This window comes from Mesoplodon bidens, assembly GCF_964165515.1.
Source record: "Mesoplodon bidens genome assembly, chromosome: 3".
NCBI lineage: Eukaryota > Metazoa > Chordata > Mammalia > Artiodactyla > Ziphiidae > Mesoplodon > Mesoplodon bidens.
This window is the reverse complement of record NC_138178.1, coordinates 111,388,638-111,415,418: the sequence shown is the minus strand read 5'-3', so window position 1 is coordinate 111,415,418 and position 26,781 is coordinate 111,388,638. Positions and strand designations below refer to the sequence as shown.

The 26,781-nt window shown below is 33.9% G+C and overlaps 1 protein-coding gene across 5 annotated transcripts in view; it reads left to right on the top strand.

Annotated features, from left to right (window-relative positions):
- Window positions 1–26,781, top strand: part of HECTD1 (HECT domain E3 ubiquitin protein ligase 1) — an 89,547-nt gene that overhangs the window by 51,526 nt on the left and 11,240 nt on the right. For 2 of the 5 annotated variants that reach the window (XM_081229671.1, XM_081229672.1), the window contains 15 exons: window positions 1,487–1,621; window positions 2,187–2,333; window positions 3,623–3,717; window positions 5,276–5,381; window positions 7,053–7,187; window positions 7,746–7,885; window positions 8,167–8,490; window positions 9,452–9,618; window positions 9,713–9,889; window positions 12,913–13,749; window positions 14,439–14,660; window positions 18,881–19,014; window positions 19,881–20,003; window positions 22,332–22,488; window positions 25,598–25,820. In XM_081229671.1, the coding sequence (XP_081085797.1) occupies window positions 1,487–1,621; window positions 2,187–2,333; window positions 3,623–3,717; window positions 5,276–5,381; window positions 7,053–7,187; window positions 7,746–7,885; window positions 8,167–8,490; window positions 9,452–9,618; window positions 9,713–9,889; window positions 12,913–13,749; window positions 14,439–14,660; window positions 18,881–19,014; window positions 19,881–20,003; window positions 22,332–22,488; window positions 25,598–25,820 (3,122 nt within the window). The remainder of the gene's footprint in view (window positions 1–1,486; window positions 1,622–2,186; window positions 2,334–3,622; window positions 3,718–5,275; window positions 5,382–7,052; window positions 7,188–7,745; window positions 7,886–8,166; window positions 8,491–9,451; window positions 9,619–9,712; window positions 9,890–12,912; window positions 13,750–14,438; window positions 14,661–18,880; window positions 19,015–19,880; window positions 20,004–22,331; window positions 22,489–25,597; window positions 25,821–26,781) is intronic. The other 3 variants (XM_081229673.1, XM_081229675.1, XM_081229674.1) reach the window with 3 other exon arrangements.

Genomic DNA, 26,781 nt, shown 5'->3' with positions numbered 1-26,781 from the left:
TCAATTGAAGGTAGCCATTAGATGGTAAAAGGAATTTGAACTAAATACAGTTTTCATTTTCATGATAGTTATGTTCTATAAAGTTGCCATGAATACTGAACCATTGCTTCTTGGAGAAATACAAGTTTAGGTTCCTGTGAGGCTCTGGTCATATTTTTTAAGTTTTTGATGCACTGTGCTTGCCGAAAAATGACTGTGAAAAGTGCTGCAAGTATTGATTTGTGGATTACAAATGAATTTTAGTGACTAGTTGATTTCACAAATATTAAATTCTCAAATAATGAGGCTCAGCTGTAATTCTTTATAAAGCTACCGGTCAGCTTTCTCAGGAGTTTTTTGGAATAACTGCTGTTGTATTAACCAACAAGTCTAGATTAACTCACAGGGAACTGAACTTTTACAGTACAAAAGAAAAGTAAATCAAGGATGATATAGTCTCAGTCCTGTAGTTTCATTTTCTTAAAAAAATGTGATTATTGATTCAGATCCTTGAAATCAGTAGTAAATCAGTGATCATATGGCTATTCTTTTGCGTATGAAAGCAGTATATATCAACATATAGTAATTTTAGGTAAAAATAATTTTAACTATTAGTTTTAACCTGTTTTTATTTCTTAATATTGTTTATAAAGGAATAGTTTCTTCAGTGTTGTCTGATATCTAGAACTTACTTATCTTTTAATTCTGAAAGGCATACTAAAATAGAATGGGAAGGTACTATTAATTCATTTAGAGAGTGAAATTTTTTCTGTTACATTAGAGCTATGCTTATGATTTAAATGAAATCACATAAATCTTAAATTTACATTATTTAAGCGTATATTTTAACGAATGTTATGTACTAAATTTCATCAGACCCAAGCCTTGGACATGTGTGGGTTTCTCTCTCAAATAACATTAATTTAACTTAAATGAGGTAATTAGTACCCAAACTGATAATACAGTCATTCTTTCTCTTGATGAAATATATAAATACATGAGCATCATATATACTTTGTGTGAATAATATAAATAGAAAAAAGACATAAGAACCTAAAGTACGCCCCAGAATGTTAAAAGGTTCAACTTCAGTTGATGGAATTATAGATGGCTTAATTTTCTTTCTTTCTTTTTTGTTTTTTGTTTTTTGCTTATTTGTATTTTCTAATTGGTTCACCATAAAACAGGTTACTTTTATTAAAAATAGCAGAGCTACCTTTTTATAGGTTTAATTTGATTTAAATAAGCTCCTATTTGGTTTATGAATACAAAGTTTAAAAATTAAAATTATAAGTCCTTCGATTTGACATTGCTAAAATCTGCTAGAGTAGTTTTTCAACCATGAAAACTTCTTGATGTATATGAATAGAAGTAGTAACATTTTTTGGAACTTGATACTGGCACAAACGTCTTAATTCTAGAGGTTGCATGTATATATTTAAAAGGAAGATTTGGTAAAATTATTAATTGTAGTAAAAATTCATATTTACTATTTTTATTTTGGTAGGTACGCACTATGGCTCGAGATTTATATGATGACCACTTTAAAGCTGTTGAAAGCATGCCTCGTGGAGTAGTGGTAACACTCAGAAACATAGCAACTCAGTTAGAGTCATCTTGGGAACTTCATACAAATAGACAAGTATGTTAGCCTCTAGATTTTATGACACACCGTGATGTTGGTTTAGTTTTTTCCCTTTATCCTTTATATTCTGGGTATTGATTAGGGGGTCAGCAAATTATCACCCATGGGCTAAATTTTGTATGGTTTTGTGAGGTAAGAAGGGATTTTACATTTCTAAATGGTTGAACACAAATCAAAAGTAAGAATAATATTTCATGATACCTGAAAATTATATGCATGTGTATAGTCAGTGTCCATAGTAGTTTTATTGCTCACAGCCATGCTCATTTATTTACATATTGTCCGTGACTGCTTTAGTGGCCACAATGGCAGACTTAAATAGGTGTGACCAAGATATGTGATGTGGCCTGTAAAGCCTAAAATATTTACAGTCGGCCCTTTACAAAAGAGTTTACCAGGCCTGGTAGAGATAATTTGCATTAATAATTTGAACTTCTTAATCTAATTTAGTATCTAATTTATTTTCATGGTAATTGGTGGCTCTGATAAATTAAGTATGTTAAGACCTGTTTGTTTTTTTGATTGTCTTGTCTTTAATTTTAAAAAATTTTGTTTCTTTTAGTGTATTGAGAGTGAGAACACTTGGAGAGATTTAATGAAGACAGCTTTAGAAAATCTAATTGTACTTTTGAAGGATGAAAACACAATTTCACCATATGAAATGTGCAGTAGTGGCTTGGTGCAAGCGCTTCTTACTGTTTTAAATAATGTAAGTTTATGAAGTAGTACAGAATGAGGTATATAGTTAAAAAAAAATTTTTAACTACACTTTGACAGAGTGAGATTTACTTTGTTTTTGTCAAGATGTATTAAAAACTGAGTAGTGAATGTTAACATTTATAATTTTTCCAGCCTTTCAAGTTTTATCATTAGTTTGAGCCAGTTGAATTAAATAATTGAGTTTATTTAGATTTTTTTGGTTACCTGATTATAATTTGTTCAAGATTTGTTTGAACAAAACACTTGCTTGTAGTAGCCTAAGACTTAACATTATTCACTGCTGTGATTTCCTCATAACTTAACATAAGATAGAGTTAGTCTATAGGCCTTTTTAAATACCTAAAATATTTGCGTAAAATTAATTTATGAGCATTGGCAATTTAGGAAGTTTATGTGAATATTTGACAAGTACTTGCTAATAACCTTATATTTCTCTTCAATTTAGACTGTTACTATCTCTTTATTGTGATAAAATTTTTTCCTTTATTTTAATGAAAGGTGTGTATATATATACACCCACACACACACTTATTTTAACAAATTCTAACAGAATAAATTATAAAAAGTGAAGGTTTTCTCCCCATTTTAGTTCTATTTGCCATTTTAATTTCTTGATCTTAATCATTGTACTTTAACTGCAGTGTCTCGTTTCCTTCATTATTTTTACTATTTGCATTTATTCTCATTTATTAAAATTATATTGATATAGCATCACTTAGTGGTATCTATGAAATCATTGTTTTGATATACCAGTCGTATTTTTTCTAATACTAATTAATGTAAATAGTACTGTTAAAATGCAAAATGTTGGGCTTCCCTGGTGGCGCAGTGGTTGAGAGTCCGCCTGCCGATGCAGGGGACACGGGTTCGTGCCCCGGTCTGGGAAGATCCCACATGCCGCAGAGCGGCTAGGCCCGTGAGCCATGGCTGCTGAGCCTGCGCGTCCGGAGCCTGTGCTCTGCAAGGGGAGAGGCCACAACAGTGAGAGGCCCGCCTACCGCAAAAAAAAAAAAAAAAAAATGCAAAATGTTCATAAATAATCTGAAATTACCTTGCATACTTTGAGAAAAGGAGTATAATTGCCCCTTCATTGTAACACTGAAGATACTAGCCATGTTCTACTAGTCATAATGAAAAGAATTTTAATTGAAAGAAAATAATGATTTCACTTATATTGTATTGATAATTTTGTAATATATTAATATTCATCTTGCAGAATGTGTTTTGATAAATTTCAGTAACAGCCCTAAAACTTTTTTTTTCCTTTTTTTTTTTTAGAGCATGGATTTAGATGTGAAGCAAGATTGTAGTCAACTGGTAGAAAGAATAAATGTTTTTAAAACAGCCTTTAGTGAAAATGAAGATGATGAAAGGTAAATCCCCAAATTTCTTTTAATTTGATGTTTGCAGTGTTTGCAAGTTGATAGCTTTCCTTTAAAATAGAGCCTAGTATAGTGTTTATACACAAAGTAGGAACTTTTTTATTCAGTACAAAAGTAGCTTATATTATAAATAGATAAAAAAAGGAAAGATTTTTAAAGTATTTTTTAATCTAATGGAATAAAAGGAAGATTACATGTCTGCTGTGAATGCAACTGACCACTTATTTTAAATTAGATAATCTTTAAGATACAAGTGGAAATTTGAACACTGATTAAATATTTGTTGATATTAAGTAGTAATTTTTCCTTACCTTTTAGGTGTGGCAATGATATGATTTTATTTTTTAAGAATTCTTTTGTAGGGGTACATACCCAGAGTATTTCTGGGTGAAATGCTATGTTATTTGGCATTTTCTTTTTTTTTTTTAATTATTTATTTATTTATTTATTTATTTATTTTTATTTTTGGCTGCGTTGGGTCTTTGTTGCTGCCTGTGGGCTTTCTGTAGTTGCGGTGAGTGGGGGCTACTCTTCATTGTGGTGCACAGGCTTCTCATTGCAGTGGCTTCTCTTGTGGAGCGTGGGCTCTAGGTGCGTGGGCTTCAGTAGTTGTGGCTCGTGGACTCTAGAGCACAGGCTCAGTAGATGTGGAGCACATGCTTAGTTGCTCTGTGGCACATGGGATCTTCCCAGACCAGGACTTGAACCCATGTCCCCTGCGTTGGCAGGCAGATTCTTAACCACTGTGCCACCAGGGAAGTCCCCTGGCATTTTCTTTGAAATATATAGGAAGGAGAGAAATGGGTGGGGATATAGATAGAAATCAATTGGCTATTAGTAGGTAATTGTTGAAGCTGGGTCATGAGTTGATGAAGGTGCATTTTACTATTTTATTACTTTTGAATGTGATTGAATTTTTAAAATAATAAACAAAATTTAATTAATTCCATTAATTTTAAATACCATTTTAAATGAGTGCATATTACATTATATGGATGTATAATAATTTATTGAAACAGTCTATTAAACATATTGGCTGTTTGCAAATTATTCCTAATACTAAAATGTAAGTGTCTTGGTGGAAACATCTTTTTACATAAATTCCTTTAAATTGTATTACTGAGTTACTGATGTTTTAAAGGTTTTTGATATAAATTGTCATGTTGTTTTCCAGAAATATTATACCAGTGTTGCCTTGCCAACAATACTGTCATTTTCAGAACTTTGCTGCTTTATATATTCTTTTATATGTATCAGATATTATATAATAAAATTGTTTAAACTTTAAAAAATAAATTACATGTTAAATTATACATTATTTTGAATGCAGTTGATGAACATTTCATAAGAAAAATGAAATATTTTATTAAGTGAAGAAATTGAATTATAAGATTATTTTTGCTTACTCGTGTAGTCTAATACAAAATTAAACTTCTCTTTGCATTAATAAAGAAAGTAGGGTGTCTATATGAGGTTGGTTATTACAGTTTCTTTATGAACTTTAGCATGAACTTATATAAAAGCTCTTAACAATTATTTTTTTTCCTAGTCGACCAGCTGTTGCATTAATCCGAAAGTTAATAGCTGTACTAGAATCTATTGAACGTCTACCTCTCCATTTGTATGATACACCAGGATCCACTTATAACCTCCAGGTAACCATGGAAAATGCAGTTGCTATTATTGCTGAATGCATTTAGGAGCAGGCTTAGATAGTTTTCTTTAAAAAAACAAAACCAAAAAACTTTTATATTTTATTAAAGAAGGATTGTGCTTAATCATTAAAGACTTTAACCTTTGATGACATTTGATTGTTCTTTTTAATGACTCTTAAATGTATTGGTATTTTAATGTTTATTTTAGGTTTTAAATCATATTTGGTAGGTCATATTTGGCGAAAGACACCTTATCAGTGGGAAAGCAGAAAAGAGAGTCCTTCTGTTCTAGAATTATGAGTTAAGTCCCTTCGCCTCTGTGTGTATCTCAACATATGAGAAAATGTGAAAATATTTTAGGCACAGTTTTTTTTTCTTGCTTTCTGTCTGTCATTGTTTAGAACCAGATGGCCTTCCTTAGCTATTTCTATTGATTTTTGAAATCTGTCATTATCACATGGTTTTATTAAAAAAACCTGTTTTCTTCCTGAATGTCACTTGGTTGACATTCTTATTAATTCATTAAATTATTCTTTTGTTAGCAGCTAGTATCCAGATATTAACAGAAAAAACAAATAATTCTTACTGCTAATATTCCAAGCCAGATCTTTATCACATCATCTGTAGGTTACTTTAGTATTTTCTAGCATGTTCTTTGGCCTTGAATCTTGCCTTTATTTGATCTATCCTGCATTCCACTGTATCAAATAGTTTCTTTTAAATATGGCCTTTAATAAGTGACTAAAACTATTTGCAATAACAGTGCCTACTCAAGGCAAAAAACTTACCATACCTCCAAGAACCCAAAGCCAACTGGACTCCCAGACTAGAAAGCTTGTTCATAGAGTTACAGTATAATTAGTATATCTGACATGATGTATATATTAAGCAAGATGTAGAGGTCTACTTTGTGCTTTACTTCAGACAATAATATAGAGGACCAAGGGGATTTTTTGGTCTGTCCTTTTAAAGGTTTATCCTTGATAGATGAATGAGGTAGAAATAGGTCTCAAAGACTGGAAATTCCCCTGCTTATACTTTTACAGTCCTAGGAGCACCAACATCTTTTATTATACGTATTTCATTTTAGGAGACTGTGCAAGATACAAAGATAGGAAGGCTGGGAATGTGCCCCCTGGTAATTTCGCATTCTGAAATGCTTTCCAAATGTACATGTAAATATTTAATTATGTGTCTATAGCAATTAGTTAAGATTTATACAGAAATGAAGCACATACTTGTTTTATTTACTAAAGCATATTGGATTGGAAGCTATCTATCTTGTATTTTTTTTAAGTTTATTAGCCATAGGTCATTTAATATATTCTAGCTTTAAAAGCATAAGTTAATTAGCTACTTTTTATAACTTACTTGGAAAATTGCAAGTTATCAGTTAGGGGTTGTAATAGTTCTGTTAAGTGTTTCATAATAATTTTATTTAAACCATGTATGTTTGAAGTTGTTTAGAAATTCTAAGTAAACTTTGTTTGTTTCTTGAAAATATTATTCAGTGGACCTCTAAAAAATATTTAATAGAAAACAGACATTGATCCTTCCTTTATGGTTATACTTTATAAATCTCAATTGCTGTGTTATGTAACATTTTTCATTTTCAAAATTTTAAGAAAAAAGCAGAATATTTTCTGAAGCATTTTGATCATTTCTGTGTAGATACTTACAAGAAGATTAAGATTTCGGTTGGAACGTGCACCTGGTGAAACTGCATTGATAGACAGGACTGGCAGGATGTTGAAGATGGAACCCTTAGCTACAGTTGAATCTCTAGAACAGTATCTCTTAAAAATGGTGAGTTTCTGGCAAGCGAATGGTGAAATAAGCATTCTTTGCTGTGGTTTAGGCCTTTAGAAAAGTGGTTTGGGAAGTATTTTTCCAGAGTTACAGTAATAGAGTTTGACCTAGTAATTCCATTTTAGAAAATAATCTTTATACACTCTAAACGGTTTCTTCATAAAGATGTCTATTATAGTTATTTGTAATACTCAAATAGTGAACAAAACCTTAATGCTAATCAATAAAGGAATATCGAGTTGGTAATTACTTCTATTAATTTGAATATTATATAGCTATCATAATATATACAGACTGATAAGAGAAAAATGTTTTTGTAAAGTTTGATCAAAACTGTTTTATTCTATCTATTGAAATAATAGACTAAAGAAATACTCTCTGATATTAATAGTGGGGTGCTATGATTATGGAATTTTCTGGGGTTTTTTTTCTTTTTCAAATATTCTTAAATGAATATTGATTATAAAATAATTCACGTTAAAGGGATGGGAACCAAATGGGCTGTGCATTTCAAAATATCATAATTAAGGTTTCTTCCATATTTTCTTTGGTTAGGTAGCAAAGCAGTGGTATGATTTTGACCGATCTTCATTTGTTTTTGTTCGAAAATTAAGAGAAGGCCAAAATTTTATATTTCGGCACCAGCATGATTTTGATGAAAATGGAATCATTTACTGGATTGGGACAAATGCCAAGTAAGTCATTATTTAATGTAGGTTGAAAACATTCACCCGGAAAAGAATTCTAGGTAGTAGAATAAAATTAACCACTCTGAGTATCCTGCAGTTTTAGGAATTTCGTCTTTTAGGCTAAATTTAAGACCATCCAAATTACTTTTTATGAAGAAAAAAATACCTAAATTGTTAAATGTAGAATTTTTCTTAATTAATATAATTTTATGTAGAAAAAAGCTAGTCTGAGCAAATGCAGTTAACTGTTAACACTGCTTAAGAGTATTTTCTTTGTTTTTGTGTAGAACTGCATATGAATGGGTTAATCCAGCTGCTTATGGACTTGTAGTAGTAACATCATCAGAAGGAAGAAATCTACCTTATGGCCGCTTAGAAGACATATTAAGTCGTGACAATTCAGCTTTAAATTGTCATAGCAATGATGATAAGAATGCCTGGTTTGCCATAGATCTGGGTCTCTGGGTGGTGCCATCAGCATATACACTTCGTCACGCTCGTGGTTACGGAAGGTCTGCACTGAGAAATTGGGTTTTCCAGGTATCCAAAGATGGACAGAACTGGACTTCTTTGTATACCCATGTTGATGACTGCAGTCTCAATGAACCAGGGTTAGTTGAGGAGTCTTTGTAAATTGGAAAACTCAGTAAAGAGCTTTATTTTTATAACTGTATCCTCCTAGAGCTCTCTTTTTTGTAAGATACTGAAACAAGATTTTCTTTCTAAAAATATCACTTGATACTGTAATTTAGGTATTAAAACTTTGAAATACTGACTTTGTCAAAACCATCAAATGCTTTAAATATTAGTAGAAGCTGAGCTTACTTATTTAAAAAGAATTTGATATATAGCTGTATGTGTGTATATATAGCACACTGATAAAAACCAAAAAAAAAATGGAGTTAACTTTGACTAAACTCTCCATTTATTCACATAGTATATGTGAATGTTTGACAAATTAATAGTGACTATTGATTTTTCTTATTTTATGTATCTGTTTTCCTAAATTTTATATATTGGTCATATATATATTTTTTAAGGACAAAAAGTCAGCATTATATTTCTAAAAAATTTAGTTCTAATAAAGTTTAATTGTACATTGTGGCACATTTTGAGGAGTAGAGTGTAGAGTTAAATTACTTTTCTGTATGCGATGTAGTATGGAAGGAGCTTCTTAACAGGATTAATAGGTAATATTTTCAAGCTTTAAAGTTAATATTTTAGTATATCATTTAAAATTTTGCAAAAATTTTAAAATGTTTTTCATCATAAAAACATTGTTATTCATAAAATTTCTGGTCTTATTTCTTTGGATTTTATTATTCATAAGTCATTTAGTGTTATGAGTCAAATTAATAATATACATTTACACATTTCATTTTTAATTTATTTTCTTTACTGCTATTTTTCTCCTTTGATTTCTTGATTCTTGTGTAACAAACTGTTGACTGAACATGAAAGTTAGTTTACTTTTCATATACTTTTCTATTATGTAACAAAATCTTCACCACCTTAAACATCTTTTTCATATGTTTAAAACATTACATAATATTTTCCCTAACACATTCACAGGTCAACAGCCACCTGGCCTCTTGATCCACCGAAGGATGAGAAACAAGGGTGGCGACATGTGAGAATTAAACAGATGGGGAAGAATGCTAGTGGCCAAACCCATTATCTCTCACTATCTGGATTTGAACTTTATGGCACTGTAAATGGAGTATGTGAAGATCAGCTAGGTAAAGAGATGAGAGTAGGTTTTTCTAACTTACTAACACAATTATATTTATAAAAAGCGACTTTGTTTATATTTCTCTAATTTCTACCTTACAGGAAAAGCAGCTAAGGAAGCAGAAGCTAACCTTAGAAGACAGAGACGTCTAGTACGCTCCCAGGTACTGAAGTACATGGTTCCAGGGGCTCGTGTGATCAGAGGCCTTGACTGGAAATGGCGGGATCAGGATGGCAGCCCACAGGGAGAAGGCACCGTCACAGGAGAACTGCATAATGGTGAGTAGGTGCTTAGCATTTGTAGTGTAGAAATCGAGTATTTTTAAATAACAAAATATTTTTCTTTTGTTACTTTGAGGTAATTTATAAATTGAATAAATGTTCCAGGACTAAGTAGAAGAACTGATTTATTGGTTTTATGTTTAAAATGGGAAAAATCATTTATTTAGAAATAGGAAAAAATTTTAATTCTTAGGTTTTGAATCAAAATTTATTGCTAATATTGAAGTAATTAATAAGCTAGTATAAGGTGAATACCCTAAAGACACATTTTCTGCTGTTTTTGTGGTTTTTTTAGTTTATTATTCATGTTTCCATTGATTTTTATCTTAATTTCTTATGCTTTTCTTTATCTTGTTGGCTTGACAAGAATCAGGGCAGAATTTTTTGTTCAGTTATGAATCACATAGAAGAAAAAGCATTAACATTTATAGTTAAATATTTTTCAGTAAAGCATAGAACAAAAATTGTAGCCTTTTCATTTATTAGTTAATTATAAGATATTTCACAATGTTTCTCAGTCTACCAGTTTTTCCTTGGGGTAAAGGGGTAAGGGTTATTGTTTAAAATCAAGTTCATTTTTAACTTTTGATCTGTAGATTTTGAGGAAGTCCATACCCACTTAAATTGCTTTTAACTCCCAGAAGCAACTATAGTGGCTAGTTTTTTTTTTTTATAACTTAGAAGACTCACTTATTAGTGGATAATTTGCCTAACCAGTAGTGGGTTCTTATGAATTTTGCCTAGCATTAAAAAAAAAAAGAAGAGTAAAATGTTCATATTCTCAACTTACACCAAATATTGAAAGAGACATAATAAAAGTGACAATGCTTAGGAGAATGACTAACATTTGATATCTTAACTATGTGATAAAGGCATTTATTTACTTAAACTATTTTTGGTTTTATTACGCTTAAGATTCTGTTCCTTAAATTACATTACTAAATGCATTTCTGTACAGTCATACCCTAATTGCAGATCACTGTCATAATAGCAGGTTTATAGTGAGTGAGCATGTACGTAGCTGCCAAAATTCATAAAAAAAAATAGCTGAATAATAATAGTCCCATTCAACTCAGAAATTTCCAATGTTCTTGTTTTTAGCCATCTTAGTGATACTTAGTTAATAGTCTATTCCCCCTAAATTATTTGACTTCTAAGCGTGTGAACTAGTTAGAGATATGTGAATACAGTGTATTTTTCTTGGGCGGGAGTCAAGTGAAGCAACTGGAATCTTAATTTCAGAATTTAGCATGTAAGAAAGGCTGATTTTACCGATTTGACAAATGTAGCGAAGTCATACCTTAAAACCCTTATGCCATAGAGGGTTCTTAGCTTTCAAATACTTAAGCTAACCATTTCTAATAATGGCTAGTTATTACTAATTCTATCTTTTTATCTATCTTTTGAGTATAAGAGGAGTTCAGAGTTTTGTATCTTTACACTTATGGATAGTGTGTATGTACCCTTTCTGAGTGATCAGTTTAAACACATTCTCAAGCATAATATGAATGGTTTACAGTTTTGAGTTATTTTTCTATGCTATATCAATTAAATCTCTTTTCCTTTCTAAAGAATCTTTGTATTGGTAGGAACATCCATTTTTTAATTTATTCCACAAATATGAGTGCCTACTATGTAAAGGTACTTCGTTAGACTTCACATATACAATGGTCAACAAAAAAGTATGACCCCATGCTTTCTGGGTAAAACAGATAAATTTACAGTTACAGATTTTGATAAGTACTATGAAATAAGTTATCAGTATATTTTGGGACCAGTTAATACAATACAAATGTAATTTTTATTTGGGATTGGGATATGTTTTTGAATTTTTCCTTTTCTCACGCTTTTCCATGTTGCAGAAGAGATAGTTAAATGTTGGTTCTTCAGAGGTTACTTCAGCATACAGAATAAATTGAGGCAATTGAAATGTCATCTAAACTAGATTATGTAGATTTTGGGCAGTCAGTTTCCTCTCAAACAACTTGTATGCAGATAATGCCCACAGGTAATTCAGTATTACTTAAACCCCTCTGAGCCTCATCGTAAACTTATATGAACTTGGCATGTGTGTGCATGTGTGTGCGCATGCACGGGAGTATGTGTGTGTATGGGTAAAGTACTTTTACTTAAACTTTATAAAGACTTAACACTTTACAAAAATAAATATTTTTATGTGTTTTTTTTCCTCTGAAGTAGTTAGCTTATAGCACTAAAATAAGATTGTAAAATTTCTATTAATTTTCTTTCTAATAGGCAATTTGTTTTGCTTTTGGAAGTTAATTACCATTTTTAAAAAAGAATAAGTATCATTTTCCAAGCATAAGTAAACATAGATTTAATATTGTTATTCTCATTAGTTCTTTTAACGTTATTAGCTTTATCATATAGGTTCTATCTAATAAAAGAGCCTAGCATACTTTTAAAATTTTGGTTTTAGAATTTTCTGCGCTTATTCAAATTTATTAAACTTAATCATAAGAGAACCAAATAACCACTGAACTTTGAGAACACAACCGAAATGCTAACTTAGTGTTATTTGAACTATAGTGACCTAGAATTTCTACAGTGATATATGAATATTTTGTCTGTCAATTATAGGATTTAGCCCAAACTTAGAAATTAATGGTTAAGCCAGCACTTTTTTCTATGAATAACATTTGACCACATAATCATATTTAGCAACTGAAAAAGCTTTTACTTAGATTTCATCTATACTTGCTGAAGTTGTAATATTTTACCATTTTTATCAGTCTTTTTACAATTTTTAACAGTTCTTCCCCTTAAAAGATACCCCAATAGATGTAAACATGACCCTTACATTAAGTATCACCAGAACAAACAGTTCAGAAATAAGAGAAATAGAAGGAAGGATTTAATTTTAGTTAGCAGACCTTAGATGACTAGAAATTCAGAGAAGTGCAGCACTGATGAAAAGCTGATCCCATATTGTGGAGCTACTGTCTGACACGCTCCTATCTGCTTTCTGCTGGGTCTCACAAACTCCTGTCCCTTTCCAGGCTGGATTGATGTCACCTGGGATGCTGGTGGCTCAAACTCTTACCGTATGGGCGCAGAAGGAAAATTTGACCTCAAGCTTGCACCAGGGTACGACCCTGATACAGTGGCATCACCCAAACCTGTTTCATCCACTGTTTCAGGCACAACGCAATCATGGAGCAGCTTGGTGAAAAACAACTGTCCAGACAAGACATCTGCTGCTGCAGGCTCCTCAAGTAGAAAAGGAAGCAGCAGTTCTGTGTGTAGCGTGGCCAGTAGCAGCGACATCAGCTTGGGTTCGACCAAAACGGAACGGAGATCAGAAATTGTAATGGAACACAGTATAGTTTCAGGAGCTGATGTCCATGAACCAATTGTTGTTCTTTCATCTGCTGAAAACGTCCCTCAAACAGAAGTAGGGTCATCTTCCAGTGCAAGTACCAGCACCTTAACAACGGAAATGGGAAGTGAAAATGCTGAAAGAAAGTTAGGCCCTGATAGTTCTGTTCGTGCTCCTGGGGAGTCTACTGCAATATCCATGGGAATTGTTAGTGTTAGTTCTCCTGATGTTAGTTCAGTATCTGAGTTAACTAATAAAGAAGCAGCTTCACAACGGCCCCTTAGCTCTTCAGCAAGTAACAGACTGTCAGTGAGTTCTTTGTTAGCTGCTGGGGCCCCTATGAGCTCTAGTGCAAGTGTTCCTAACCTGTCCTCAAGAGAAACATCTAGCTTGGAGAGTTTTGTAAGGAGAGTGGCAAACATAGCACGGACTAATGCCACGAACAACATGAATCTAAGCCGAAGCAGCAGTGATAACAACACTAATACTTTGGGGAGGAATGTGATGAGCACAGCAAGTAAGTGAGCTTTTCCTTATGGAACCCAATGCTTTTTCCACTCTGAGGGATGCAAAGTAGGATCTGTTCAAGTGGATTCTGGCTTCAGTCTTTAACTAGATCATTAACCATGTTATATACAACTGTGTCAAATTTAGCACTTCAGGAATATGAGGTTAAGTTCTATAGAATTGTGATATTTTAAGAATTCTGATCAGGTGTGATAAAGAGCCTCTTTTTCTAAATAATAACACACTTCTGTTTTTCACTCCTCTGTGATAAATTGTTAAGTACGGTTGCAAGAGGAAATAGATGACTATTAAATATCATCAAAGTCAATTGAAATCAGAGTGTAATACTGGCATAGCTTTTACTTAGGTCCTGAATTGATATTAGCTTCTGAAAGTTTTTAATTCTAATTAAAGCTACCAATGGATCAAAGTAATTCCCTTGGAAAATAACATTGGGAGTTATTTCATTGCCTGTTTCACTTATTTATAAAGCTAGGCTTAACATTTTGAAAAATAATAATGCTATAAAAGTAAGAATTTTTGTTGGATTTCAGTTGGGTTCCCAAAGTTGTTGCTTTTCAGCCTTTTAATAATTGGTGTTTCATGACCTCATTCTTTTTCCTAAATATACAACGTAGTTTTTCTAAGGTTTATATAATCCTCCCTTTTTGTACTAATTTGCTTCATTTTTATGTTTAGCTTCTCCTCTTATGGGTGCTCAGAGTTTCCCTAATTTGACCACACCTGGTACTACATCAACAGTGACTATGTCAACATCCAGTGTCACTAGCAGCAGCAATGTAGCCACAGCAACAACAGCTTTATCAGTTGGTCAGTCATTAAGTAATACTTTGACCACCAGCCTCACATCAACCTCCAGTGAGAGTGATACAGGTCAGGAAGCAGAATATTCCTTATATGGTAAGTTATAGTTTACAATATTTAGATATTTATATAGCGACACTTTTATTACATTTTTCTCCTTGGTTATTTTTAACCTTTGATTAGAAAAGGATAATTCTCTCTTCTTACAAATGTGGCAGCTTCATATATGATGAAAAAACTCACAGTGATATGCAGGACTGTTAAGAAATTATCTGATTGTAAATAGACGTCTAGGAACTTTTTGTGTGTCATCCTTTTTTTGCCTTTTGTCACTAGTGAAGTTTTATTAGAAGAACCATAATAACAGAGATATTTGATATCTTTATCAGAGAAGAAAGAAGTGTGATAGATTAATAAGCTTTGTAAATTGATAGTTCCTGTACGTTGTAATGTAAGAGGAAAAACACTCCTGTGTGTCTCCTGTACTTTTAATACTCATAGAATGCTTCAATTCTGGCATGTCGTTAGCACCAGATGTGTGTGAAGTTTTCCCACATCAGCTCAATGTCTTAAAATTTAACTCAATTCTGACACTACCTACCTACCTGGAGATAGTATCAGATCCCACAGGTTAAAGTCTTAGTTCCACAACACTAATCACAAGTCCAGGTTGTCATCTGTGCTTCTGACTGACTGGCTATAAATTGGAAGTTTCCATGATCCCATCCTTGGGTTGGATTAATTTGCTAGAGTGGCTCACAGGACTCAGGAAAACATTTTATTTACTGGGTTACTGGTTTATTATAAAAAGGATATATAGGGAATTCCCTGGCGGTCCAGTGGTTAGGACTCCGTGCTTCCAGTGCTGAGGCCCGAGGTTCGATCCCTGGTCGGGGAACGAAGATCCCACAAGCCGCGTGGTTCGGCCAAAAAGAAAAAAAAAGATATATAACTCAGAACAGCCAAGTAGAAGAGATGCATAGGGTGAAGTCTGGAAGTGTCCCAAGCACAGGAACGTCTGTCCCCATGGAGTTTAGGGACCCTCCTGGCCTGTCAGTGTGTTCATGTCCACCAACCTGGAAGCTTTCTGAACCCCAGCCTTTTAGGGGTTTTTTTGAGGCTTCATGATTTAGGCACCATTAATTAAATTATTGGCCATTGGTGACTCAATCTCCAGCTCCTCTCCTCAGAGGTCTAAGGGGTGGGATGAAAATTCCAACCTTCTACTTGTGGTTGGTTCCACTAACAGCCAGCTCCATCCTTAGATTACCTAAGGGCTTTTTAAAAGTCTCATTAAACCAACTCTGGTTATGAATAACAAAAGACACCTCTATTGCTCTTATCTCTTAGGAAATTCCAAGAGTTTTAGGAACTCAGTGCCTAGAACAGAGGCGAAGACCAAATTTATTTTATTGTAAATCACAATATCACAACTATTACCAAAGTCTTTGGGAAATTATTCTTTATTTAGGTAACATTTGAATTTTTTTCAGATGAATTAATTTTTGCTTAGGGGTTTTCTACATTATAGCTTCCATGGTATGTAGTCAGTGATAAAACCATTTGATTCAATTAAAATATATGTTTCTGATCATCTTATTTTATCTTATTAGAAAAGTAAAACTTTTTACAGAAAGGAAATATAGAAGCAGATAAAATCATCTAGTTCGTACCTTCCAGAGATAACCACTGTTGTCATTTAATACATATCATTTGATATATATGTTCTTTAGGTTTTTGTTTTTTTAAACAAAAAGGGATTCTATCCTTTGCAGACAGCTCTTTTCACTCAGTACATTGTGAAATATTTTCATATTGTTCGATGAGTTTCTACAACATATGAAGTGGCTGCCAAATATTCCTCTGTTTGTATGATCGTTATTTAATAAATCCCCCATTTTGGATATTTAAGCTACAGCTTTTCATTACCATCAACACTGTTATGAATGAGCATCCTTGAATTGTATTTTTGTGTATTTCCTTAGGGTAAATTCCTATTGTTTTAGAATACCTTTTATCATACATCCTTGATCACCTGTTCTTTTTTCAAAATTACTTTTGTTAATCTAAAATAAAAGAAAATCTATGTGAAGATATATTTTAAGTACTATTTTATGTATACATCATTTTAATATGTTTTCCTCTTCTTTTCTGAGACTGTGGCCTCTCCTATTCCAAGCCAGGAATTGCATCTGATGTTCTATGGTTTTAGGAAAAGCATTACATTTCTCTGTTTCTACTTTAGCTATTAAATATGTATATAGCAAAATGATGATGATTGTTACAACAAAGTATTGTAAATTCACTGAATAAACTTTTCTACTTTGGTTTTTCTCATGGAGGCCTTCTGCTTCTCCCTGTTAATATGTTAACTTTAAGCTTTAGTTCTAAATCATGTGAAGGTTAAGAAAGTTGTGGGTATGCTAGTGGGAAAGAATATTGAAGAGTTAGGGCTACTGGTTGCCTTTTAAAAATTATTCTTTGGGGATTAAAATTTCCTTTTCTATGTTTCTAAAACTGGAGGACTCTTTGAGAGTGCTGCTGTATGAAGGATCAGAGTAATATCTGCCTTATAAAATAATTTCTATATATGCAAACTTTGAGGGACATGATTTGATTCTGTAATATGGTCAAATGTATAAAATAAGCAGCTTTTTAAAAATATATGTATATATAATATTCTTATACTCTGATAAAAAAGGGAAGATGAGTTAAACAAACCTCTGACTTCAGTGAATTGTAACATATAGGAGGTGGAATTTATATATACATATATATTTTTTTTTCCTTTAAAAATTAACCAAAAAGTGGAATTGATTTATTTTGTATACTACCACATTATGTTCATGAGAACCACTACCTAAATTGCAGGATGGCACTTTACATATGTTAGGGGTAATATATTTCATCAAATTTAAGATGCCATTAATTATAAGATTATCTTATGTCACTAAGGAAAAAATGTTGCCAATTTAGCTGTGAATATTCTGAAATCAGAATATGTCTTATAAGCAATGGCAAGTCACAGTAAAAGGCATTGAATTTTTAGTCCTATATAATTATTAGACTTAAAAAATAATATTTGGTTCAGAAATTTGCAAATGCAAGTTTCTACTAAATAATTATAAATTGTTTTCTGGATGTTCTTTTGGAATATAGAGTATATACTATTATACTGTCTTCTTATCCATAGCAGTTTTTTAAATTCCAGATCCAGTGAAAACTTACCTTGTTTTAAACCCATTATTCCTCTTTTTGTTTTCAGTTCCTGTGGGGAACAGCTTCTCAGCATCTTCATTTATGTGGGGCAATGTAAATTTGACCTTATCTTTACTGAAGGGTGAAGGGAAGAGATCCTAAGAAAGAGGGAGACAAAAGGGATTCAAGTTTATTGAACTTTTTTATGTGCTAGATAATTTCCATAATATGAAAGATGGTACTAACATTATTCCATAGTAAATAGACATTATCTTTAAGTAGTCATTATCATTAAGTAATCTCCCCAGTCACATAGATAAACTCAGGTCTCTCTGATGGACTTAATTCTTTTCTTTTCCCTCGTAAGATCTTTCACAGTTTATATTTATGTATTCATGTTTACCTTTAAATGCCTCTCTGCCCTGTAAGCTCCATGGGACCTCAGACCATGTCTATTTTGTTTACAACTGCATATACCTGGTGGCTAACGGAATTCTTGGTACATAGTAGGTACTCAACAGATAATTGTTGACAGAGCGAATGATTCCATTGTTCACTTTCCACCGTTTTATGTTTCCTGTGACTTGTGCAGAGAATAATAATAGGATTGTTTTTATTTTTTAACATACCCCATATTGTTGACCTTTTTAAAAATGATTTTGTAGATATAGATTTAGTTTATGACTATCTTTTATCCCATGTTGTTTTCTGCCATGCTTGTGACTGTTTACCATTGTTACTCATCCTTTATGTGTGGTGGTAGAAGAGTGGCAGTACTAGATGTGGCCTTTATACTTGTCCCTTTGGAATTTTACCTTTGTATTATAAAATCAATACGCAGGGCTTCCCTGGTGGCACAGTGGTTGAGAGTCCGCCTGCCGATGCAGGGGACACGGGTTCGTGCCCCGGTCCGGGAGGATCCCACATGCCGCAGAGCAGCTAGGCCCGTGAGCCATGGCCGCTGAGCCTGCGCGTCCGGAGCCTGTGCTCCACAACGGGAGAGGCCACAACAGTGAGAGGCCCGCGTACCGCAAAAAAAAAAAAAATCAATACGCAAAGTTACTTTGTTGTGCTTTGTTAATTCCGTTAAGAGGAAGATCGTTGGCTTTGTTTTCTAGATTTCCTTGATAGCTGCCGTGCCAGTACTCTGCTAGCTGAGCTAGATGATGATGAGGACTTGCCGGAGCCAGATGAGGAAGATGATGAAAATGAAGATGACAATCAGGAGGACCAAGAATACGAGGAGGTTATGGTAGAGAGAGTCCCCCATTCTCTCAACTAAGACAGGATGTTAATAACTGAAATGGAAGAGAGGAAAAGCAAAGTCCTGGTTAAACTTTGAAGCAAGCGATATGGCACCAGTATGAAAAATGTGGTTAATTAAGAAAAGCACTTTTAATCTGAGCATTTATGACATTTTTTGAAAGAAAATAAATTGGTCATAGTTGAAAAACACTACATCACATCTGATGTTTTCACAGGTTTTAAAGTGTGAAGAACTGCACTAATCCTAAAGAATATAATTTTCATGGTTCTTCCACAATAGTTATACTTAGAAATTTTTGGTACCTACTGTTTTGTAAGCAGTATCTGCATGTTATCTCATCAGTCCTTACACAGACCTATGAGACAGAGACATAGAAAACATAATTTGCCCTTATTATTTAGAGTTAAGTAGAAAAGTAGGACTCAAGCTTAGGCAGTATGATCCAGAAATCTTAGTGTTTGATAACTATGATTGTCTTCAAATTGAACTATTGCCTGAAAATGCCTTTTATTCTAACTTCTTGTATAATTTTTATTTCCCTTTATAAAATGTTACTAGATTAAAACGTGTTTTTTCATAAGTTGAGTTATAGTGGGGTGGAGAACTCCAAAAAATGCTTTTAGTATATCTTGCTTAGAAAACAGAATATTAGCACATTTCTTGTGAAGGTTAGTATATGATGCATGATGAATTTAAAACATTCACTTTGTAACTTTTCTGTACATGGCTAATGAATATGAAGTTTTCTGATGACAGTTTTGGTAATATAGGTTTATAGTTCAGGTCAAGGCTGAATAGGGATATATATGGGTCAGATAATTAGACATGTCTCTTTACATTTTCTGTATCAGATTCTGAGACGTCCATCCCTGCAGCGTCGAGCTGGCTCCCGCTCTGATGTAACACACCATGCCGTCACCTCACAGCTACCACAGGTCCCAGCTGGAGCGGGGAGCCGACCTATTGGGGAGCAGGTAATATCTTCACGTTTACCTTCTCTACAGTGTATTTTTTTCCCTTTTCACAGTAAAGCACCAACTAAAATGCCTAGAAAAATATACAGCAGGGGCAGGGTGAGCAGGACGCTACTAAATAGAGTTAACAAAAAGAAACTTGCCCAACTGCTTGGGTTCCATATTCCAGATAGAGTCCATGATTGCTCTACCATAATGCATACAGGAATTTCTTACTTGAAACCTGCTCATCTTGCCCTTTGGGTGGCAGTAAACATATACTAAAATGGTTAATAGCTATTTTCTAAGTTTTCATAGTAGAGTAATAGAAGTATTAGTCTATTAACTAACATTTATCATTAATTACGTGCTAGGCACTGTTTATGTATATTAACTAATTCGGTCCTTTCAACAACCCTTTGAGATTATTAGTCCCAATTTTCAGGTGAAGTGATTGACCTTGGAGAGACAGCAGTGAGCTCTGGCTTGAAGCAAGGTCTTAGTTCCCTGCCCAGGAATTGAACCTGGGTAGCCTGGATGAAAACCAGGAATCCTAGCCACCAGACCAGCAGGGACTAGAAGCTAGAAGCAATTTTCCCTGGCTCTTGCCCCCATTGAAAAATGCATTTCTTAAGGAGGCAAAAACTGTAAAAACAGGTACAAAGTTTATTATTAGAGACAGCACGACAAGTGGGAGAGAACACAGAGAAAGAGTTTGTTTAATTAAGACAGAAGCAAGGCAGAGATGCACACCTGGAGAGAAAGGGTGTGGGCGTCCCCCCTAATGTGGAGCGTAGTAAAGAGGTGGTTAAGTCATTTATATAGGGCAGTTCTTCCGGGTCTTTGTTTATGCTTAGCCAATTCCCTGGTTTCTGTTTCTACACCTGACCTGCCCTAGGGCCCTCTCCAAAATGTGTGCGCTACTTTTTTCCAAGATGGATTCCAGCCCAGAGGCCTATGGGGGGCCTTGGCATCACATATTATGGGGTGGTGCCTCCTCCTTTTTGACCCCCAAGGAGCCTTTCTGCGCATGTGCAGTGTCTCCCTCGCCCCAAGGACGGGAAATATGTGACCCCTTGATCTTTACTCAAACAGGGATTAGCCCCTCTCTGTCCCTGCCGTGACTGTTATCTTAGAGTGTCCTCGGGAGACAAAGCCTGGATATTTACCCTGTTTCTGTTTTTATTTCTATTTTGAATTACAAACAGGAGGCTGGTTTTAAATATCTAACCTTGAAGCCCACCTATCTCCTGTCTCAGGAAGTGCAAACAGGAGGCTAGTTGTAAGTGTCCAGCCTGAAGCCCATCTTTTTCTCGTCCCAAGAAATGTAAACAGGAGGCCAGTTTTAAATGCCTAGCCTGGAGCCCATGTATCTCCTGCCTCATGATTACTAAAGATCACACGTAGAAGTTTTGGATCCGGGATAAAAACCCAGACATTCTGGTTCCAGAGCTGTCAAATGTCAGTTTGATTTGTTACAAAGGTTAATTTCAATTAAGTGTTCAAAATATGAGGGGTCTATATGTGTACATTTAAGTATATAGATAATTATTATTTAAAAATTATTACATCAGACATTTACAATATTTACAGTTCATTGATCTCTTTTTTGTTGATACAAAAAGTGAAGGAGAGGAGAAAATGTTCCTTAAAAAAACTTTTATTATGGAATTTTTCAAACATGCTAGAAGTAGAAAGAATAGTGCAATAAATCCCCAAGAACCCATCATTTGACAGATCAACACTTTGTCAAACTTGTTTGAACTATTTGCCCCATAGTAATTTAAAGCAACTTCCAAGCACTGTATCTGTTTTGTATGTAATTCAGTATGTAATACAGTTTACACTTTAAAAAAAAAAACAGCCTATTTAAAAATAATTATATGTTCACAGGAAGTTGCAAAGATCGAAGGGTCCTGTGTGCCCTTTGTCCAGTTTCTTCCAGTGGTTACATCTTACATAATTAGAGTGCAGTATCAAAACCAGGAAGCTGGCATTGGTCCAATGTGTGTGTATGGTTCTTTGTCATTCTATCACGTGTAAATTTGTGTAACCATCACTAAAGCTACTTATCTTTTTTTGACTTTTCATTTAGCTTTATTACCAGATGTGTGACTCTTGAAATTTTAACCATACAGCGACTTACTTTTTATAAACTTAAATCAGTAAGAAATTTATGTATCTACATGTTTGGCTTATATTTTGCTTAAGAAATATGGTTGAATAAGGACATGAAATACCTATAGAGAGAAGTATTTGACATATACCTTATTTTATAGATAGCATATTGCTAGCAATAATGAAGAGTTTTACCTTTTAATGTTTGTACGTGGAATTTTATTTTAATAGGAAGAAGAAGAGTATGAAACTAAAGGGGGACGCCGGAGAACATGGGATGATGATTATGTACTAAAGCGGCAGTTTTCAGCTTTGGTTCCTGCTTTTGATCCTAGACCTGGTCGTACTAATGTCCAGCAGACAACTGATCTAGAAATTCCACCCCCAGGTATACTATATTTTAGTTTTTGTGATTTAATTTTAATAGGTACCAAATAAAGTAGTACTGTATAGTTGAAAAAAGTAAGGTACTACTTGTATATGCAGGTTATAAGTAAAAGGTTTCAGGAGAAACTATATATCAGCCATGCATCCTTAAAAAAAATACAGATTTTTTTTAAAAGGAGCAAATTACAGTATTTTATTTTATTTTATTTTATTTTTTATTGAAGTATAGTTGATTCACAATGTTGTGTTAGTTTCTGGTTTACAGCACAGTGATCCAGTTATACATATATGTATTCTTTTCCATATTCTTTCCATTATGGTTTATTACAGGATATTGAATATAGTTCCCTGTGCTATACAGTAGGACCTTGTTGTTTATATGTTTTATATGTAGTAGTTTGTATCTGCTAATCCCAAACTCCTAATTTATCCCTCCCCCACCACCTTTCCTCTTTGGTAACCATAAGTTTGTTTTCAGTATTTGTGAGTCTGTTTCTGTTTCATAAATAAGTTCATTTGTATCACATTTTAGATGCCACATTATAACTGATATCATACAGTATTTGTCTTTCTCTGTCAGACTTACTTCACTTAGTGTGATAATCTCTAGGTCTGTCCATGTTGCTGCAAATGGCATTACTTCATTCTTTTTTATGGCTGAGTAGTATTCCGTTGTGTATATATACACACCACATCTTTATCCATTCATCTGTCCATAGACATTTAGGTTGCTTCCATGTCTTGGCTATAAAATTATAGTATTTTAAAAACACACTGTGTTTTACATTTGTATAAATTTTAAAGCAAAGACTCATTTAAAGGTAGATAATTTGTATTCTGTTTTCTACTGGATCAAAATTGCTAAGCATTACTCCCATGCAGCTTTTACTTTGAAAAGCTATATAGTGGTTTTAGTTATGGCCTCCAGAGTCAGTGAGCCTGAGTGCCAGCTCCATCTCTTACAACTCTATTTTGGGTGTGGTAGGCACACTAATGGCCCCCTCCCAAAGATATGTAGGTCCTAACCTCTACAATCTGTGAATATGTCACCTTAACATGAGAAAAGAGACTTTGTAGATGTGATTAAGAATCTTGAGATGGAGAAATTATCCTGTTTTTCTGGGTGAGCCCAATGTAATCACCAGTGCCCTCATAAGAGAGAAACAGGAGGGTCAGAGTCAGAGGAGATTTGACAACAGGAAGCAGCAATCACAGTGGTGAGGGGCCATGAGTCAAGAAACATGGGAAGACTCTGGATGCTAGAAAAGGCAAGGAAATGGATTCTTCCCTAGAGCCTCCAAAAGGAACAAAGCCTTGCCCAACCCATTTTAGATTTCTGGCCTCTAGAATTACAAGATAATATATTTGTGTTGTTTTAAACCACTCAGTTGTGGTAATTTGTTATAGCAGCAATAGGAAACTAATACACTGGGCAAATCCCCTAATCTGTGTAAGCCTGGCTTTCCTCATCTCTTATATGGGGAAAATAAAGTCCTTGTTTGATAAGGTAGTTAAAAGGTTTAAATGAGGTGAGATATGTAAAGTGTCTAGCATGGTACCTGATGTGTGTCTCAATAAATGTCAGCTATTATAATCAGTATATTATCCTTCAAGAAGACTTAAATGTTACTGTGGAATGTACTTATTACTTGATAAAGAGATACCTATGTTAAATATGAACGTAAGTACAGTTTATAGTATAATGTGAGGTATATGATGTAGTATAATGTGAGGTATATGATGTAGTATGATGGTGAGAATGAGTATGAATCAAGATGTTCCAAGGTCCCTTCAAAAAGGAAAGCCTAGGGCTTCCCTGGTGGCGCAGTGGTTGAGAGTCCGCCTGCCAATATAGGGGATGCGGGTTCGTGCCCCGGTCCGGGAGGATCCCACATGCCGTGGAGCGGCTGGGCCCTTGAGCCATGGCCGCTGAGCCTGTGCTCCGCAACAGGAGAGGCCATAATGGTGAGAGGCCCACGTAACGCAAAAAAAAAAAAAGGAAAACCTATTCTAGGGAGTATAAATAGGTACAGATTTTCGATAGAGTTCTTTAGCAATATATTTCATATTTTTACTACTACAGATTGGTACTATAGAAGTATTAGCTCTGCACTCAGATGACTACAGAAGTATTTTTTAAAAATTGGAAATGACCTTCATTACATAACGGATATGGTTCAGTTAAAGTACAATGGGATGTCATGCAGTGTATAAAACAGTACTTTATAAAACTATATCATGATATGAGGAAAAGATTCCTGAGATTAAAAAAAAGAGAGTACATCACTAAATACGTATGAAACTAATTGTATTTGTGTGTGTGTGTGTGTTTACCTCGTAACAGACTCATTCAATGCAAGCAAAAGGTTGATAGGTCTTTAACTGAGTATGTGGTTTTCTCTGTATGTAGTATTATTAATAATTTTAGTTTTCTCATTCATAAAAATAAAATGTTCTGAAATATACAATTCTCATGTATACCCTAATAAAAACTAGAGATTCATACCATATGTATAAATTCTTCTCTAGTACACTGTCTTTAACCTAACTATTCTTCCCATTTTAAAAAAACAAAAATATTGAGGCCAGGAGAATCTTTTTTTTTTTTAATAAAATTGACACTAGCTATAGGGTTTTTTTTAATATATTAATAAATTTATTTATTTATTTGGGGCTACATTGGGTCTTCGTTGCTGCGCGGGGGCTTTCTCTAGTTGTGGCGAGCCGGGGCGCAGTGCGCAGGCTTCTAGTTGCGGTGGCTTCTCTTGTGGCGGAGCACGGGCTCTAGGCATGTGGGCTTCAGTAGTTGTGGCTTGCGGGCTCTAGAGCTCAGGCTGAGCAGTTGTGGTGCGTGGGCTTAGTTGCTCCACAGCATGTAGGATCTTCCCTGACCAGGGACCAGGGCTCGAACCCGTGTCCCCTGCATTGTCAGGTGGATTCTTAACCACTCTGCCACCAGGGAAGTCCCCAGGAGAATCTTAAGTAGCTGACATCTTTAGCTGATATATGGCAGAAACGTTTAGATTTCATGTAACCTGTCTCTTGGTGCAGTGCTCTTTCTGAACTGCTTATTTTAGGGTAATTGTTTTTCATATCTTCCATATTTTTAGGAACACCTCATTCAGAGCTCTTGGAAGAAGTTGAATGTACTCCGTCACCTCGATTAGCCCTCACTTTGAAAGTAACAGGTCTTGGAACAACTCGTGAAGTTGAATTACCACTCACTAATTTCAGATCAACCATCTTTTACTATGTACAGAAATTGCTTCAGTTGTCGTGTAACGGCAATGTGAAATCAGATAAACTTAGGCGTATTTGGGAGCCAACATACACGTAAGAGATTTTAACTTAATGTTTTAAGTAGATATTTTCATAGTATATGAGCCAAGAAATATTTTCTGTATTTTGTATTATAGGAACAGAAAAGATTTAGTTCTCTTGGTTCACAGGAACAGATACGAGCATTTCTGACTCCTCATGGAGAAAGGGTAAAGCTTACAACTGGGAGGAACTTTAGAAATAATCTAGACTAGCTCCTTATGTAATAATTGTTGAACTCTTTGACTGGGATTGTGTATGAAGTAGTAAATATTTTCTGTTATTTGCTTTGGGGTCTGTGAGTTAAACCTGCCTCTCTTTGTTCATTCATTTATTCATTCACTAAATAATTATCAATGACCTTGGGCAAATTTATTTTAACATTTTAGTACCTCGTTTTCTAATCTGTAAAATGAGAGTGGTTGTGAGGAATCAATGAATTAATATATGTAAAGTAGATTCAGTACTGTATGAGATGTAGAGGGTGCTCAGTACTACCTATAATAATATTTGTTATTTAATAATATATATAATTTAATATTATAAATAATTATATCATAGTCATCCTATGTAACTTCACTTTTCTTAGTTTATTTTTCTGATATCTCTTAACATCACTGATAATCTTAGATAATGTCCAATAAAGTAATCTAGGTCTTTTTGAGATAGAACAGAAGGTCTTCATGGCATTCTCGTCCTTCAGTTTTTATTGGAATATAAAATTTGATCTCAACTGCCTCTTGGTCCTTGTTATTCTTATCCTTCTTTCCATCTAGACACAGATGCAAACACATCTTATTTTATTTTTACAACAATGTATGAAAGTTATAAATACAAGATATGGCATATTACTTTATATCTTTAAAAGTTCTAGGTTTGATATATGCTTTCTTCTTAATAATGCTCAATTTATAAACCATAACTCTTTTTCAGGAATATGATTTCTGCTGTTCCCTATGTTTAACAAATTAATATT